The sequence below is a fragment of the Saccharomycopsis crataegensis genome, assembly GCF_037102585.1.
Source record: "Saccharomycopsis crataegensis DNA, jcf7180000000085, whole genome shotgun sequence".
Classification (NCBI taxonomy): domain Eukaryota; kingdom Fungi; phylum Ascomycota; class Saccharomycetes; order Ascoideales; family Saccharomycopsidaceae; genus Saccharomycopsis; species Saccharomycopsis crataegensis.
This window is the reverse complement of record NW_027043830.1, coordinates 739,629-752,740: the sequence shown is the minus strand read 5'-3', so window position 1 is coordinate 752,740 and position 13,112 is coordinate 739,629. Positions and strand designations below refer to the sequence as shown.

The window sequence follows — 13,112 nt, the reverse complement described above, 5'->3', positions numbered from 1 at the left end:
TATCGTCAATGTGTGAGGAAAATTAACTTTACCACTGTCCTTTTTATTAAGCTCGGTAGGTCACAGGTGATTCTAACAAAAAATAAAAAAAAAGACTCTTGAGGTAAAAGAGATCGGAGTTATCACTAGATGATTTGCGGCTATCACGATGGTGTTATCTTTGGCTTTTGGTTGCCCTCAGAGTTTATTGATAGTGGGTACCGATAGACTGAAATCAAGCTTGTGCAGATTATTATAAAGATTGTAATAATAATAATAATAAAACACACACACAAAAAAACAATGTAATTTAATACCAAAACCTGGATTTTGGTTTTTCGGTTATTAATTAAATATACATATAGATGATGATGTGAGAATTTCTGGCAACCACCAACGTCCCTAAAGTATTATGGGTGTACGGGAACATACTTCTTGCGCTCTAACCAATTAGGCAAATGTATGTTACCACATAATTTGGCCTTTGGGTACTACCAAAATAACAAACCCGAGAAAAATATGACTTTAATCAATTATTGCCTCGCTTTCCTTGTATTTATTACACATATCACATAGTACCAGGATGAATGGGCGGAAGGTTTAATAAGCTTTCGGTTAGGTTTCTTATCTAAACGCACCACATAGATTAGATCCTGCTTTTTGATTGATGGTCGCAGATAAAAAAAAAAAAAGTAAAGATATGAATGGCATATGACATACTCAAGATTATTAATATCGCTATCATCAACGTAACTTGCAATGGCTTCGAAACGACCGTTAGGAGAATTCATGGCAGTTGATGACTCACTGCCACAAGACAGACTGGGCCCTGGAATTAGCGATTTTGCAAAGAAATGGCGTCAGATAAGGGCGTGTGCCCGGTGCCATCGATTGAAGATGAAATGTGCTTATGATGATCCATCATATTCTTCTTGCAAAAGATGCTTTTCGGCGGGTGTTGAATGCTCTCCAGATTTTGATCCAACCAGCAAATTTAAAGTCTCTAGACCCCGCAAGAAGAGCAAGATTGTCAATATTCCAGATTTCAAGCAGCTATCACTATACATTGGCAAGTTGCAAACATCGAACAACATTATCGATAAAAACAAGAAGGTAGAAGATCAGGAAAAACTTAGAGCTTCAATTGTTGAAGAAGTCAGTGGGTTGAGGAATGTCAAGCTACAGCTTTCAAACTTCATTTCACAAATCGATCATTTGGTAGATCAAAAGGAGTCACTACTTCGACAAAGTGCAAATCCCACCCAAAACAACGATGCCAATGTTACGAACTCTCCTCAAAATGTATTTAAAAATAACAATCCTAGCTCTAAAGAACTGATGTTGCCTCCTAGCATCATTACTCCTCAGAATTTGCCAATTATTCCATTTGAAAAGAATTTGGTGCTCGAAATCATAAAACTTAATTATCTTAGCATTGAAGTTGTTAGAGAAAAGTACCAATATTTCAAAGATCATTTGCTTATATTTTGGCCAGCAATTAAACTTCCTGATGCTTACACTGTCGATTATTTGATCAAAAACAAGCCCCTATTACTTATTTCCCTCATTGTCAACTGCTGTGCCACATCCAATGACATTGTGTTATACAATATTCTATCTTATTACCTTGATATGAACCTTTCACATCAGATTTTTATCAATGGGAACTTGTCTATTGATATTATTCAATCGTTCTTGGTTCTATCAATCTGGAATCCGCCTCCAAAACAATGGGGCACGTTTAAGCATCAACTCCATCTTCTTACATCTCTAAATCTTAATCTTGTCGTGGACTTGGGAGCAAAATGCGAGCAAATTCTTATTGAAAGTAGCACCTCTAACAAATCAGAAGCATTATATTTTAATGATAATGAGATTGTTCGTCTTTATCTTATGATTTATTCAAGTTGCGGGTCGCTTGGACTCAGCCTTCCGAAATTTAAATCTGTTGTCTGGACTCTGAATCATCATTTGGCTAGCACTTACCTTTACGATAAATATATCAAAAATAACCAATTTGAAGACAATGACAGGACGGATATTTTCATCTATTACTTGTCTCGCCTCATTTGCATTGGCCAGGATATGGCTACTAAACTCGATACAGCTTCTGGTGATACTTATAATGACCCCGAAAGTCTATCCGCTCTCATAAATACTTTTGAAGAAAGACTTCTTAAGTTGATGCTAGACTATCGTTTGACTGACCCGAGCTCGACCTCCAATGAGAATCCACTTGTCGGGTTGACTTATCAACAAATTTTAATGACAATGTATGATCATTTAATTTATAAGAATTTATCATCATCACTTATATTCTTTATCAATAATTCATTCAACAAACCAAAAGTGGAGAATGAAGAATATAGGTTATATCAAACTTCAATTAAGGTGCTTGAAAAATTGATTATTGTTTGCAAAAAATTGGTGGAGACTTTTCTTTTGGTTTCCGATAAAACGCTCAACGTCCCAACTTTTTTTCATTATCGCCCAATGAATGCTATCGTTAGTCTTATCAAAGCCAAGATTTTAATTAAATTGCTCATTTTTGAGCTCAGTTATAGAAGCTTGCGGAATTCCTCTGCAGTCAAATCTAAGAGTGGATTAATTAATGATGAACTTATTGATGATATTACATTTTTGGATTTCAATCTCAAAAGCTTCTTCAATCATTTTTACAAGAAGTATGAAAGCTATACAAAATCTTCAATGACCTATGAAAAAATGTTTGTGATTTTAAAGAAAACGAAGAAGCTTATCAAACTTGTTGACCAAATTTTAAACAAAAAGAATCCTCATAACAAACAATCAGTAGTACTTTCCAGCTCCGGAGACAAAATTAAACAGGAAGATAGTGAGGAATTGATTGCTGGATTCAACTTCAAAATTCACAATAAGAGTGATGAAAATGAAACCACGCACCAGGAAAATAGTTTTGCCATCACTTCAAATCTTGCCAATAATGATTTACTTAATTTGCTTTATGAATTAGGGAAAGAAAAAGCAGTAGAAAATATTGATATTCTTGAACTCAATTCTGAAACCAAGCGCAAGAAGCGTGAAGCTCGTCGGAGACAAAAGCTTGTTAATGATACAGATTCTATGGCTTCTGGAGACACTCCCGGAGTGGTGGACGATGTTTCAATTGGTAATAATGAGGTTGATGTAGCTGCTAATGAATCAGCTCAGCACCAGGTTTCAAAATCCACTAGCGAAGAGCCCCAAGTTTCCAATTTGAATTTCTTCTTCAAGGAGTTATTCTCAAATAACCTTTTCAGTGATATCATTACAGAAGTAGCCCATGATGAAATGTGTCCCGATATTTCACAGCTCTTGAACAGTGACAAGAATCAGAATCTGAGTCCTGATCCTAATATGGATCTGGAAATACTGTCCCAGCACCTTGAGCAGTCACAAATACCACAGAATACATCAAATACTGTTTCAAGTCCTTCGGTTCATCAAACAGGAAATCAAAACATGAGTGGCACTGGAAATGATTTAAGTTACCCAGTGTCACCGGAAAATTCGCTTGACATGCATGAAAGCAATAATCTATTACTCTATGGCAAGGGAGGATTCTCTTCTATTAACCAACTTTTGGCTGCGCCATCACAAGATATCTTTTCTATGAATTATGGTTCTGTAGCAAATGGTGAGAATCATGATGGAAGGATTCCGTCCACTCCTATGACCAGTATGCCGATGGTGGATTCGAATAGTACGGGGGCGGCAAGTAGTATTGGTGATGATTATAGCACAAGAGATTTTTGGACGAGTAAGGATCAGCAGCATCCAGAGAATATCAATGGGTTCGATTTCGATTAAGCGTATTAGGTGATCTCCCTTTTTAGGTGATCTCCGATTTTATTGTTTAATGTGGAGATTGATATATTAATAATATTGTTTTTTTATTTTCTTTTCTTGTTCCTTATTTTTGAATTCGTTATTTTGCGGTATATCATGCCACTGGGATATTTTTTTTATGCATTATTTCCTTCTGTATTTTGAACGGAAATTTAAAAATTTTATAGACATATTTTTTCTCTGCGTGGTCTGTTTTTTCATTTGCAACAACATGTTCTGTATCCCTCTTTCCTGTTGTTTTACTTTTGGTTTACTTTAATATATATTCAAGGCATTTTTATTTTTTGGTAGTTTGGCTCATTTATTGAAGAAATTGTAATAATTGAAAGAAGAAATTTATACACGAAGACTATTAAAAGGGAAATGGAACAGTCGAGCATTGAAAGGTGTAGCTCTAGATCGATAGTATTAGTGGACATGCAAAGTTTGAACTGTGGTGATGATTTGACAATTTGAATTCCTTATTGGCGAAATTCCATATCATTAGTGATTCCATTTTTCTTCCCTGAGCCTTAGAGGGGCGACCATGGAGTTTAAATAAAAAATTATGCAATGAAATCCATCTTTTGTGATACGCACATTACCACTTGACAGCCACCATAGATACATGGCAAATGCTGGTTACACTACAGCCTTGGATGTTCATGTTGAGGGCGAACCGTTGCGGCCTGCGTGGACGATTAAAGAGGTGGTGTGTGCGGGTAATAATAACACCCCCTGTATGCCTCGCAGCATCGCATGAACCACTTTAAGCATCAGTTTTGCGGACCAAAGAGTTGATCTATGACAAAAGAGGTGTTTATTGTGTAACTTCCCATGAAGAAGCAATAGAAACGCCACTCTTAGTACATATAATTTACTGTTATATCCAAGCTAAAAACGTGCTTTGATAGCAACGGTTTGAAACAAAATTGTCGTCGCTTTCTTGTGTTATTAGTCAAAAATTATCCGTCCACTAAATCGACATCTGGTCATCCCATTATTTCCGATTTACATTTACTATTTGGATATCCTTGAAAGCTTCTCCCCGGCTGCCAAAACCGTAGTATCTACTGCGGCCGAAACTATTTATGATTTTGATTTGTTTGCTATAATACTTTGGAAAGTATATTATTGCCTTGTGTTCTTGTTCGCATAGGAGCGGCCTACCTTTATTCGGCACCCGATTTAGTTTATAATGATTGATAACGAACAAAGAAAGACTCTCAAGCCAGTTCCAACTGTTTTCCCAACTCAGGAAGAGTTTGACAATCCTATAGTTTACTTATCCTCGCCAGAAATCCAGAAATTGGGTGACAAGTATGGGATGATTAAGGTGAAGCCACCTTCAAGTTGGAAACCTCCATTTTCAATTGATCAAAGCTCATTTCGCTTCAAACCCAGAGTCCAAAAACTCAGCGATCTAAGTCTTCTTATTAGAATTAGAACGATATTTAAAGATGGTCTTGTGAATTTCATGAAAATGAAAAAAAAGAAAATTCCAAGAACATTGTACTTTCTCTTGAGTAATAAGGAAAAAATGTACTACTATGATTTATTTTTGAAAATAAATCAATATATTGCTGGTAACTTCCAAGAAATTGATACCAAAAGAAAGAAGAATGACACAAATGGTAGAAACACTGTATATAATGAGATTAGAAATTTCCCAGAAATATGGCAACGTTTGAATAAGGAAGCTGGATTGGGCCCACACTCTGAAGAAATAGAGAATTTCTATTATAATTATATGAAAGAATATTGTATATTTTTGGCAAAAAAATATAGCACAAAGATTGCATCTTTTGAGAGCGAGTATCAATTCAACCAGAATCCTTACAATGACGACAGCAACGAAAGCGACCAAGAGCACTCTGATGAAGAAGAGGAAGACTACTGGTGCCATGCTTGTGGAGGAGAATCAGATGATGCAAAGATTTTGCTTTGCGACGGATGTAATGATGGGTATCATATATATTGTCTAAAGCCGCAGCTCAAAAGTGTTCCAAGAGGCAGCTGGTACTGTGATGAATGTCTAGTAGGGAGTGGCGAGTTTGGATTTGTTACCAGTAATACCTCATATTCTCTTGAAGAGTTTCAAAGATTGAATACTGAATTCAAAGAAAAATATTTTGCGAATATATTGGCAAACAATGATTCTTATTTTTCTCTTTCGCGATTAGAAGATTTATCTAGGACATACTTGGACAATGACGCTAATGAAGACAAATATGTTGATTTTTTGGAAAATGAATTCTGGGAAAATTTGGTCAATAACGAACAATCTAATATGAAAGTAAATTATGGTGCAGATATTCACAATCTTAGACCGGGTCAGATTTCTGGCTTCCCAATGAACTATCCATTCAGAGAAGAATTACTGGAGGATTATTATATGAACCATCCATTTAATCTAACAAAACTTCCATTTGCGGAGGGATCTTTGCTAAACCATTTGAATGATAAAATTAGTGGCATGACAATACCTTGGCTTTACATCGGTTCTTTATTTTCAACTTTTTGTTGGCATTTGGAAGATCATTACATGCTATCAGCAAATTATTGTCACTATGGTGACATTAAAAAATGGTATTGCATACCTGAGTCGAGTTGTAATAGATTTGAAGTGTTGATGAAAGAATTAGCCCCAGACTTATTTCTAAGACAGCCTGATTTACTCCATCAATTGGTCACCTTGCTATCTCCATATGACATCGTCAAAAATGAAGTGGAATGTTATTACGCCAATCAAAGGGCGGGAGAATTCATTATTACTTTCCCCAAATGCTATCATTCGGGCTTCAATTGTGGATTTAACGTTAATGAGGCGGTGAACTTTTCCAACAATGGCTGGTTGAAATTTGGTATTAATGCTTTGGATAATTATAAACTTGTCCAGAAACCTCCAGTTTTCAATCAGATTCATTTGTCTTATAGCATCTTATACCATTTCTTGCACGAGGCTGATGAATCCGGTGAAAAATTCATTAGGGACAATAAGATTACTGAGTCGAACTATAACTTGATTATAATGTGCATTGCTTATCTTGAAAAGAACGCTTCTGATTATGTTAGAAATTTTAAAAGCTTAAGTGAATCTCTTCCAAAATACAAAAAGCTTCAATTAAAATTCGCTCATGATTATTATGATAGTGGGGCACTATCTAACTCTAGTTTCAATATCAAAAACGCAAAGAATTTAGATCAGTTTTACAATGAATCAGCAAATAAGGAAGGCGGTAGTAAAATGATGGCTGCAATGAATGGGAGTATGTCAGAAGATATCATGTGCGCAAATTGTCGTGAGATTTGTTGCATGGCTTATGTTGAAGTTTACGATAAAAAGTATACTACCTATCCAAGTACAGGGCAGGCAGTATTTGTGGATGAGCAGGAAGAAACGAAGGTACATCTTGCAACTCCTGAACCATCGCCGATTAATGATAATAGAGCCATAGAATTGGATGATTCCGGGTCTCCAAAACGAAAACGCGGTCGTCCATGTAAAAAGAGAAGAAAAGTTCAAACCAATGAAAGCACTTTTGTGAAACAAAATGTCCGATACTACTGTATTGAGCACTTCCATAAACTGCATGAGAAGCTAAGGCGAGATTTCACAGTGTGGGTAAAGTGCGACGATACAAAAGTGAACAATATTACTTCACAATCAAAATTGAAGTTAAAAGAATTGAAAATTTGTGATTAGTTTCCAATCATAGCCTGTTATATTATTTAGATACCCTTGTACCCTGCTTTTATCTTTTCTTGTTATTTAAAATATCTTTACATGAGATTGTTTTCTTCTTCTTTCTACCATATGGTCATGGTTTTTGATATATTATACTATTTGGCTTTTTTTTTCTTGTGTATATTATCACATATATATTCTTTGAGGGTGATTATTACTTTGATTTATCTAATAAGCACAATTACAGTTTCACTAATTACAACGGAAAATATTTTCGACTGGAAGAGTCCTCTAAAAGTCATTTGACTCAACAAGCATAATGAAATTATGGCAAAAACCCTGAACAATTACAATTTAAATTTGACTTAAAAATACCAATCATAAACAATACAGAGGATATATAGATAGCATACATAGACAGAAAAATAAACCACATTAGAAAAACCAAGAAAACAAAACTACCCAGCATCCTCCTTCTTCACCAATCATACTTATCAGTGGAAAATGTTACCTCCTTCCATTTTTCTAGACGTTCAAGGGCATCTTTTGCATACCTTTGTATAACCTCATAAGTATCCTTGCCAAAACTGATAACTGGAGGAATTTCTTTTTCATAAGGCCCTTCGTGGTGGGCTAGCGCAACTATTTGTGATGCTAAAGCCTTTGGATCACCAATGATATTACTAGAAAAAGTCTCATAGCCTGCACTGGCAACGTCTCTTTCTTCATCATAATCTTTGATAGTGCCTTGAAGGGTAATCTTGTTTTCTTCTTTTCTTGAATCTTTGAAAAAATCTGTTCTAAACGCTCCAGTTTCAATGGCGATGGAACGGATACCAAATTTCTTAACTTCAAGATCCAAAGTGGTACTGAGCGTCATTAACGACGATTTAGTAGAGCTGTAATAGCCAAAGAACGGTAATGATTCATGACCCACACGGCTGGCAATGTTGATGATCAACCCGTTTCTGCGTTTACGAAACTCTGGTAAAATACCTTGAATCACTTTGATTGGACCAAACACGTTCGCGCTATACTGCTTCTCAACTAAATCTAACCCAACTTCTTCAACAGCTCCCAATTCCCCGTAACCCGCATTGTTAACAACCACATCGATCGGGCCATACTTTTTGTCAATTGTAGATAACGAAGATTTCACGGTATCAGCAGAGGCATTGACATCAAAATCTACAACGATCGCCCCTTTTGATTTCAAATAAGTTAATCTATTGGAGTCTCTTGAGGCAGCAATCACCTTATCACCCTTTGTAAGGGCTGCCTCAGCAAAAGCGGCACCAAGGCCACTAGAGGTACCAGTGATAAACCAAGTCAACATATTTAATGGTAAATGTAAGTGAAGAAAAAAAAAACTTGAATAACAAGAAAATTATCAAAAGATGAAAAAAAATGAGGCTCTTTGAGAAATAAATAGTACATAATTAGCAACCGCAACTTTATTAGTAATTCATGTTTGACTTACAAATTCTCAGCAACTGTATCTGATTATTAATTCGTAGTCTGCTTACAAATTTGAAAGATACTAACTTTTTATCAATTGATTTTTATTTTCAAATAAATATTGGTTTTGAGGTGAAGGAATGAATTTTACGTATTCTAAATCTGTCGGGTATTAATAATGAATTGGTTTGCACATTGTGACCCGTGGTGATGGTACTTTGTTATTTTTTCTGGGGTATTATTTTTCTCTTTTTCTTTTTAATGCAACACAAAACATCTGCACACACGAGAAAGAGTACAAATAGCTATAATCTGATCAGAATGTTAGCATTTTCTTCTTCAGCAAAGCGGGCCGCTCCAAGAATATTTCCAGTTAGACTTTTTTCAACAACGACTTCCTTAGCTGAAAAGGTGAAGCTTGACTTTTTCAGTAAGGAAGATTGTGGACTTTGTGTTAATGCCAAGACCATCCTTGACAAAATCATTCAAGATAAAGATTCTAGTTTGAAAAATGAAATAGAATATAAAGTATACGATATAACTAAACCTGAAAATAAGGAATGGTGGGACTCGTACTGTTTTGATGTGCCAGTATTACATATCACACATGAGAAATCAACAAAGCCAGTGAAATTTATGCATAGATTGGACCAAAAGAAGGTTATTGATGAAATCAACAGAACCATATAATAATAATGAGTATTTAACTGTATATATTAAATTAATGATGATGAACGATTAATTTTGCTAGCGAAAATATTTACTTTCAGTTGTAGAAGCTTGCAGCGTTTTGGTGATTTCATCAACGTTACCATCTAATTTCTTGATCTTTTGCTGGGAAATCTCCGCCTGGAATGAGTAACAATATTTGTGGCCTTTTTGGGTGAGTCTGCAAGATCAAAAGGATCAATTTCATGCTCCTCTTTAAGTAAAGACCTCTTTTTTCCTGTCTTTCCTTTCTTTGTAACATTCTTCATTGCAACAGTAGGAGAAGCTTCTTCATTTCCAATGTCTCCTCTTGAAGAACTATTCCTAAGATATTGACCTGTATCATGTTTTGGACTACTTTGAAAAATTATTGAAGCATCAATCTCTGAAATTTTGATCGTTTTGGCTTCAGTGATTGGCTGCTTATCACCTTTCTTCGCTCTTGCGTCCAAAGTTTTCGAAGGATTGTTTACTGGAGCTGATATAGCAATATCACCAGTTGGGCGAGATTTATTTAACACAGCTTGTTTATCACTGGTACTGGTCTTTTTCTTTATTTCGAGATTTCTGATATTGGAAGCTTCATTAAGTGCGGCTACCATTCCATCAATATCCTTTTTGATAATTATATGGCTGTTCAAAATATTAGTGATATTGTTGTGAAGTTCCTGCTTGGTTAGTATACCATTTTAGGTCCTCTTAGTAATTATTTATGCTAATACTACTCACCATAAAATCAAATTCAGAGATTATCTTCGCCATTTCAGTGAGCGAATACTTCATTTTTTCATGTCCTTTCTTAGTTTCATCAAGATTCAAAGCAAAAAACTCACTCATCCTATGTATTTGATAATCTTTGGTTTCAGATTGCTAAGTTTTTGTTAGTACTCTAAAATTTTATTTATATTCTTATTTGTATTGCCAAATATACACTCACATTTGACAAAATCGTATTAGATAAAACCGAAGTAGTTTGCTCCAAATTTTGAATAATTGCTAATTTGCTTTCCTTTAAACAGCTGTTCAATAGCTCTGAAACTTCCAAAATTTCTTTAGCCTTTCCTTCAATGGCTAGTAATTGAGCTTGATTTCTATCAGATATACTGGTAATTGATGTCTCCAAACGAAGATTTTGTTCTTCATATTTGAAAAGAATCTCGTCCATTTTGGATGTAAGACCATTGATCTGACCGTTCTTCTCCTTAATTAATTGTTCATGTGTATTTAGTAAACTTATTCTGGTTTCCTGAGCTACATTAATTTCCGATTTATACTGTTCCACGATTTTTTCCAACTAAAATGCTCATGTCAGTTTTAGGTCTAGTGTATCAAAATCACCAAATTAATTTTAAGTCTGTAATACTCACTCTGCTTATCTTTTCTGTGTATTTGAACTCGTCTAACTTCATGTTGATTTCTTTTTTTTCACTCTTAGCTCTGAAATCTTGAAATTCAATAAAACAGGAATTGTATTTTTCTTGTAAGGCTTTGTTATCTTTTTCTAGCTCGTCTTTTTCTAGTTCAAGACTTGTAACTTCATTTCTGATTGACTGGGCCTCTTGATGATTGGAATTTATTTGTGCATTGATAAAATTTAGTTGCTCACACACCGCAGATTTGTCTGCTTTAGTCCCCATAATTTCGATTGAAGCATTAATATTTTCAAGCCTGGACTTGAGTTGATCTGACAGAACTATTAGTCCTTTGTGATTTTCTAATTCCTTTAGCTCGGATTTCTGAAAATTTGTTTTAATCAATTCCAAGCTTTGATTCATCTCACTTAATCTAGAATCTATTTGTCGCATCCATTCAGAATGATGTGGTAAAACAATAGAATTCAATCTAGAGGATAAATGTCAGTAGAAAGGCCCGAGAGAAATTTTTTGGAAGCTTACTTACTTATTACCTATTTGTTGATCCATTGCCTCTTGAAGGTCACCTAACTTTGTGGAGATAAAATCAGCATTGTGGTTTCTAAAATTTAGGTCAGTAAAATTTGTTTCTCTGGTAAATAAATAATACACATACTTCAATCCACTAATGATATTGGTTTCAGAACTCTTGATATTAATCAAAAGTTTTTCCAAGCTGCTGTGATTCTTCTCAATTTCTGATTTCATTATGGAATCATAAGTTGTTCTTGTTTTTTCTATTTCTTTCTGTAGCATCATTGATTTGAGTTTCTCTTCTGATAAAGTGCCATGCAATTTATCAATCTTTTGGGTAAAATTCTTTGTTTCAATAATTTCTAGTAATGTTAATATAACAGTATTCTATAAGATAAATTTCAAAGTTTGATACTTGAAACTTACGCCTTTCAGAGTCGATGGTTAACTGTTTGATTTTGATATTAGAAGCTCTCACAAGCTCTGTTTCTCTTTCTAGCAGTAACTTGTATGTAGCAACCGAATCTCTCAATTTGGCACATTCAGATTCCTTATCACTTAGCTCGCAAATAATGCCCTGCACCTGCTCTTCTGATACCTTCACCTTATCTTCTAAACTCAGTACAAGCATTTTTGAATCAGTAAGTTGGGTCTCTAATGATTTTATTTTTTCAGCGGTTTCAATTAATGACAATGATTTCTGTTCAATTTCCTGTTGAAAATCTTTGATGATATTTTCTTGGGCAACATGACGTGTTTGCCAATTTCTAATAGTTTCCAACAAATTATTGATCCCAAAATCCATTTTTGTTTCAGTTCGTTTCAGCTGAGGGATCTCGTCCTCATTTTTAACGCAATTAACACCTTTTGGTAAAGATAAATACTTCTCTTTAGAAGAAAACTTTAAGCGTGGTTTATCCTTTTGGCGCACACAAAAAATCGATGAAGAAGATTTTTGTCCAGACGATAATCGAGATGGAGCCTTTTTTTTAATCTCATCATCATGACTGAGCTGTTTCACTTTTGCCCCAATGAGTGTATTAATTTTTTTCTCCGCCTTTGAAATCAAATAACTATCTTCCGACATGTCATCTTGAGAAATATTAGTCTCATCTTTAGAGGAATCGTTGGTTATCTCATCCAACTTTTCAAGATATTTGTTTTTTAACTCTAACGTACCTTGGGATATTATATCATCCTCATCATCCTCATCCTCCCCATGATCAGAGACTGTTGGGATCTTGGACTCATTAAGCTCGGCGCTTGATCTCGCTGCCCTTGGAACGCCAACACCAGTTTTAAGATCCGTATAGAAACCTGAAAACGAGGTAGTAGTGTCATCTTCAATGGATGTTGGGATTGATTTTTCACCGCTTCGAGTAATGGAGTCAGAAGCGCTGGAACCAGTAACATTGTGGCTAGTATTGTTTGGGGTTGTGACACTAATGCTATCGTTCGTTGGCGGGTTGTTGGTGGGCCTCTGAGTGAAAAAATTGGCCGAAGACTTGAAATTACCAGCAGATCTGTCCCTAAAGAACGACATCAGA

At 35.2% G+C, this 13,112-nt stretch overlaps 5 protein-coding genes across 5 annotated transcripts; 3 read left to right on the top strand and 2 right to left on the bottom strand. All coding sequences in view use genetic code 12, as the record gives it.

Moving 5' to 3' along the window:
- Positions 1-738: 738 nt before the first annotated feature.
- Positions 739-3,807, top strand: DASC09_050610 (Zn(II)2Cys6 transcription factor domain-containing protein; the record flags this gene model as incomplete). The annotated part of the gene is made up of 1 exon (XM_064998660.1): positions 739-3,807. One exon carries the CDS (start codon positions 739-741, stop codon positions 3,805-3,807), a length of 3,069 nt encoding a protein of 1,022 aa, XP_064854732.1.
- A 1,216-nt stretch (positions 3,808-5,023) lies between these two features.
- Positions 5,024-7,531, top strand: JHD2 (histone demethylase; the record flags this gene model as incomplete). The annotated part of the gene is made up of 1 exon (XM_064998659.1): positions 5,024-7,531. One exon carries the CDS (start codon positions 5,024-5,026, stop codon positions 7,529-7,531), a length of 2,508 nt encoding a protein of 835 aa, XP_064854731.1.
- Positions 7,532-7,991: 460 nt separating this feature from the next.
- DASC09_050590 (uncharacterized protein) lies at positions 7,992-8,849 on the bottom strand (the record flags this gene model as incomplete). The annotated part of the gene is made up of 1 exon (XM_064998658.1): positions 7,992-8,849. One exon carries the CDS (start codon positions 8,847-8,849, stop codon positions 7,992-7,994), a length of 858 nt encoding a protein of 285 aa, XP_064854730.1.
- A 443-nt stretch (positions 8,850-9,292) lies between these two features.
- On the top strand, positions 9,293-9,661 carry MGP12 (Mgp12p; the record flags this gene model as incomplete). The annotated part of the gene is made up of 1 exon (XM_064998657.1): positions 9,293-9,661. The coding sequence occupies one exon, from the start codon at positions 9,293-9,295 to the stop codon at positions 9,659-9,661; it is 369 nt and encodes a 122-aa protein (XP_064854729.1).
- Positions 9,662-9,786: 125 nt separating this feature from the next.
- On the bottom strand, positions 9,787-13,108 carry DASC09_050570 (uncharacterized protein; the record flags this gene model as incomplete). Its single annotated transcript, XM_064998656.1, has 7 exons — positions 9,787-10,347; positions 10,409-10,549; positions 10,617-10,973; positions 11,047-11,521; positions 11,579-11,653; positions 11,708-11,927; positions 11,992-13,108. 7 exons carry the CDS (start codon positions 13,106-13,108, stop codon positions 9,787-9,789), a joined length of 2,946 nt encoding a protein of 981 aa, XP_064854728.1.
- Positions 13,109-13,112: the final 4 nt, after the last annotated feature.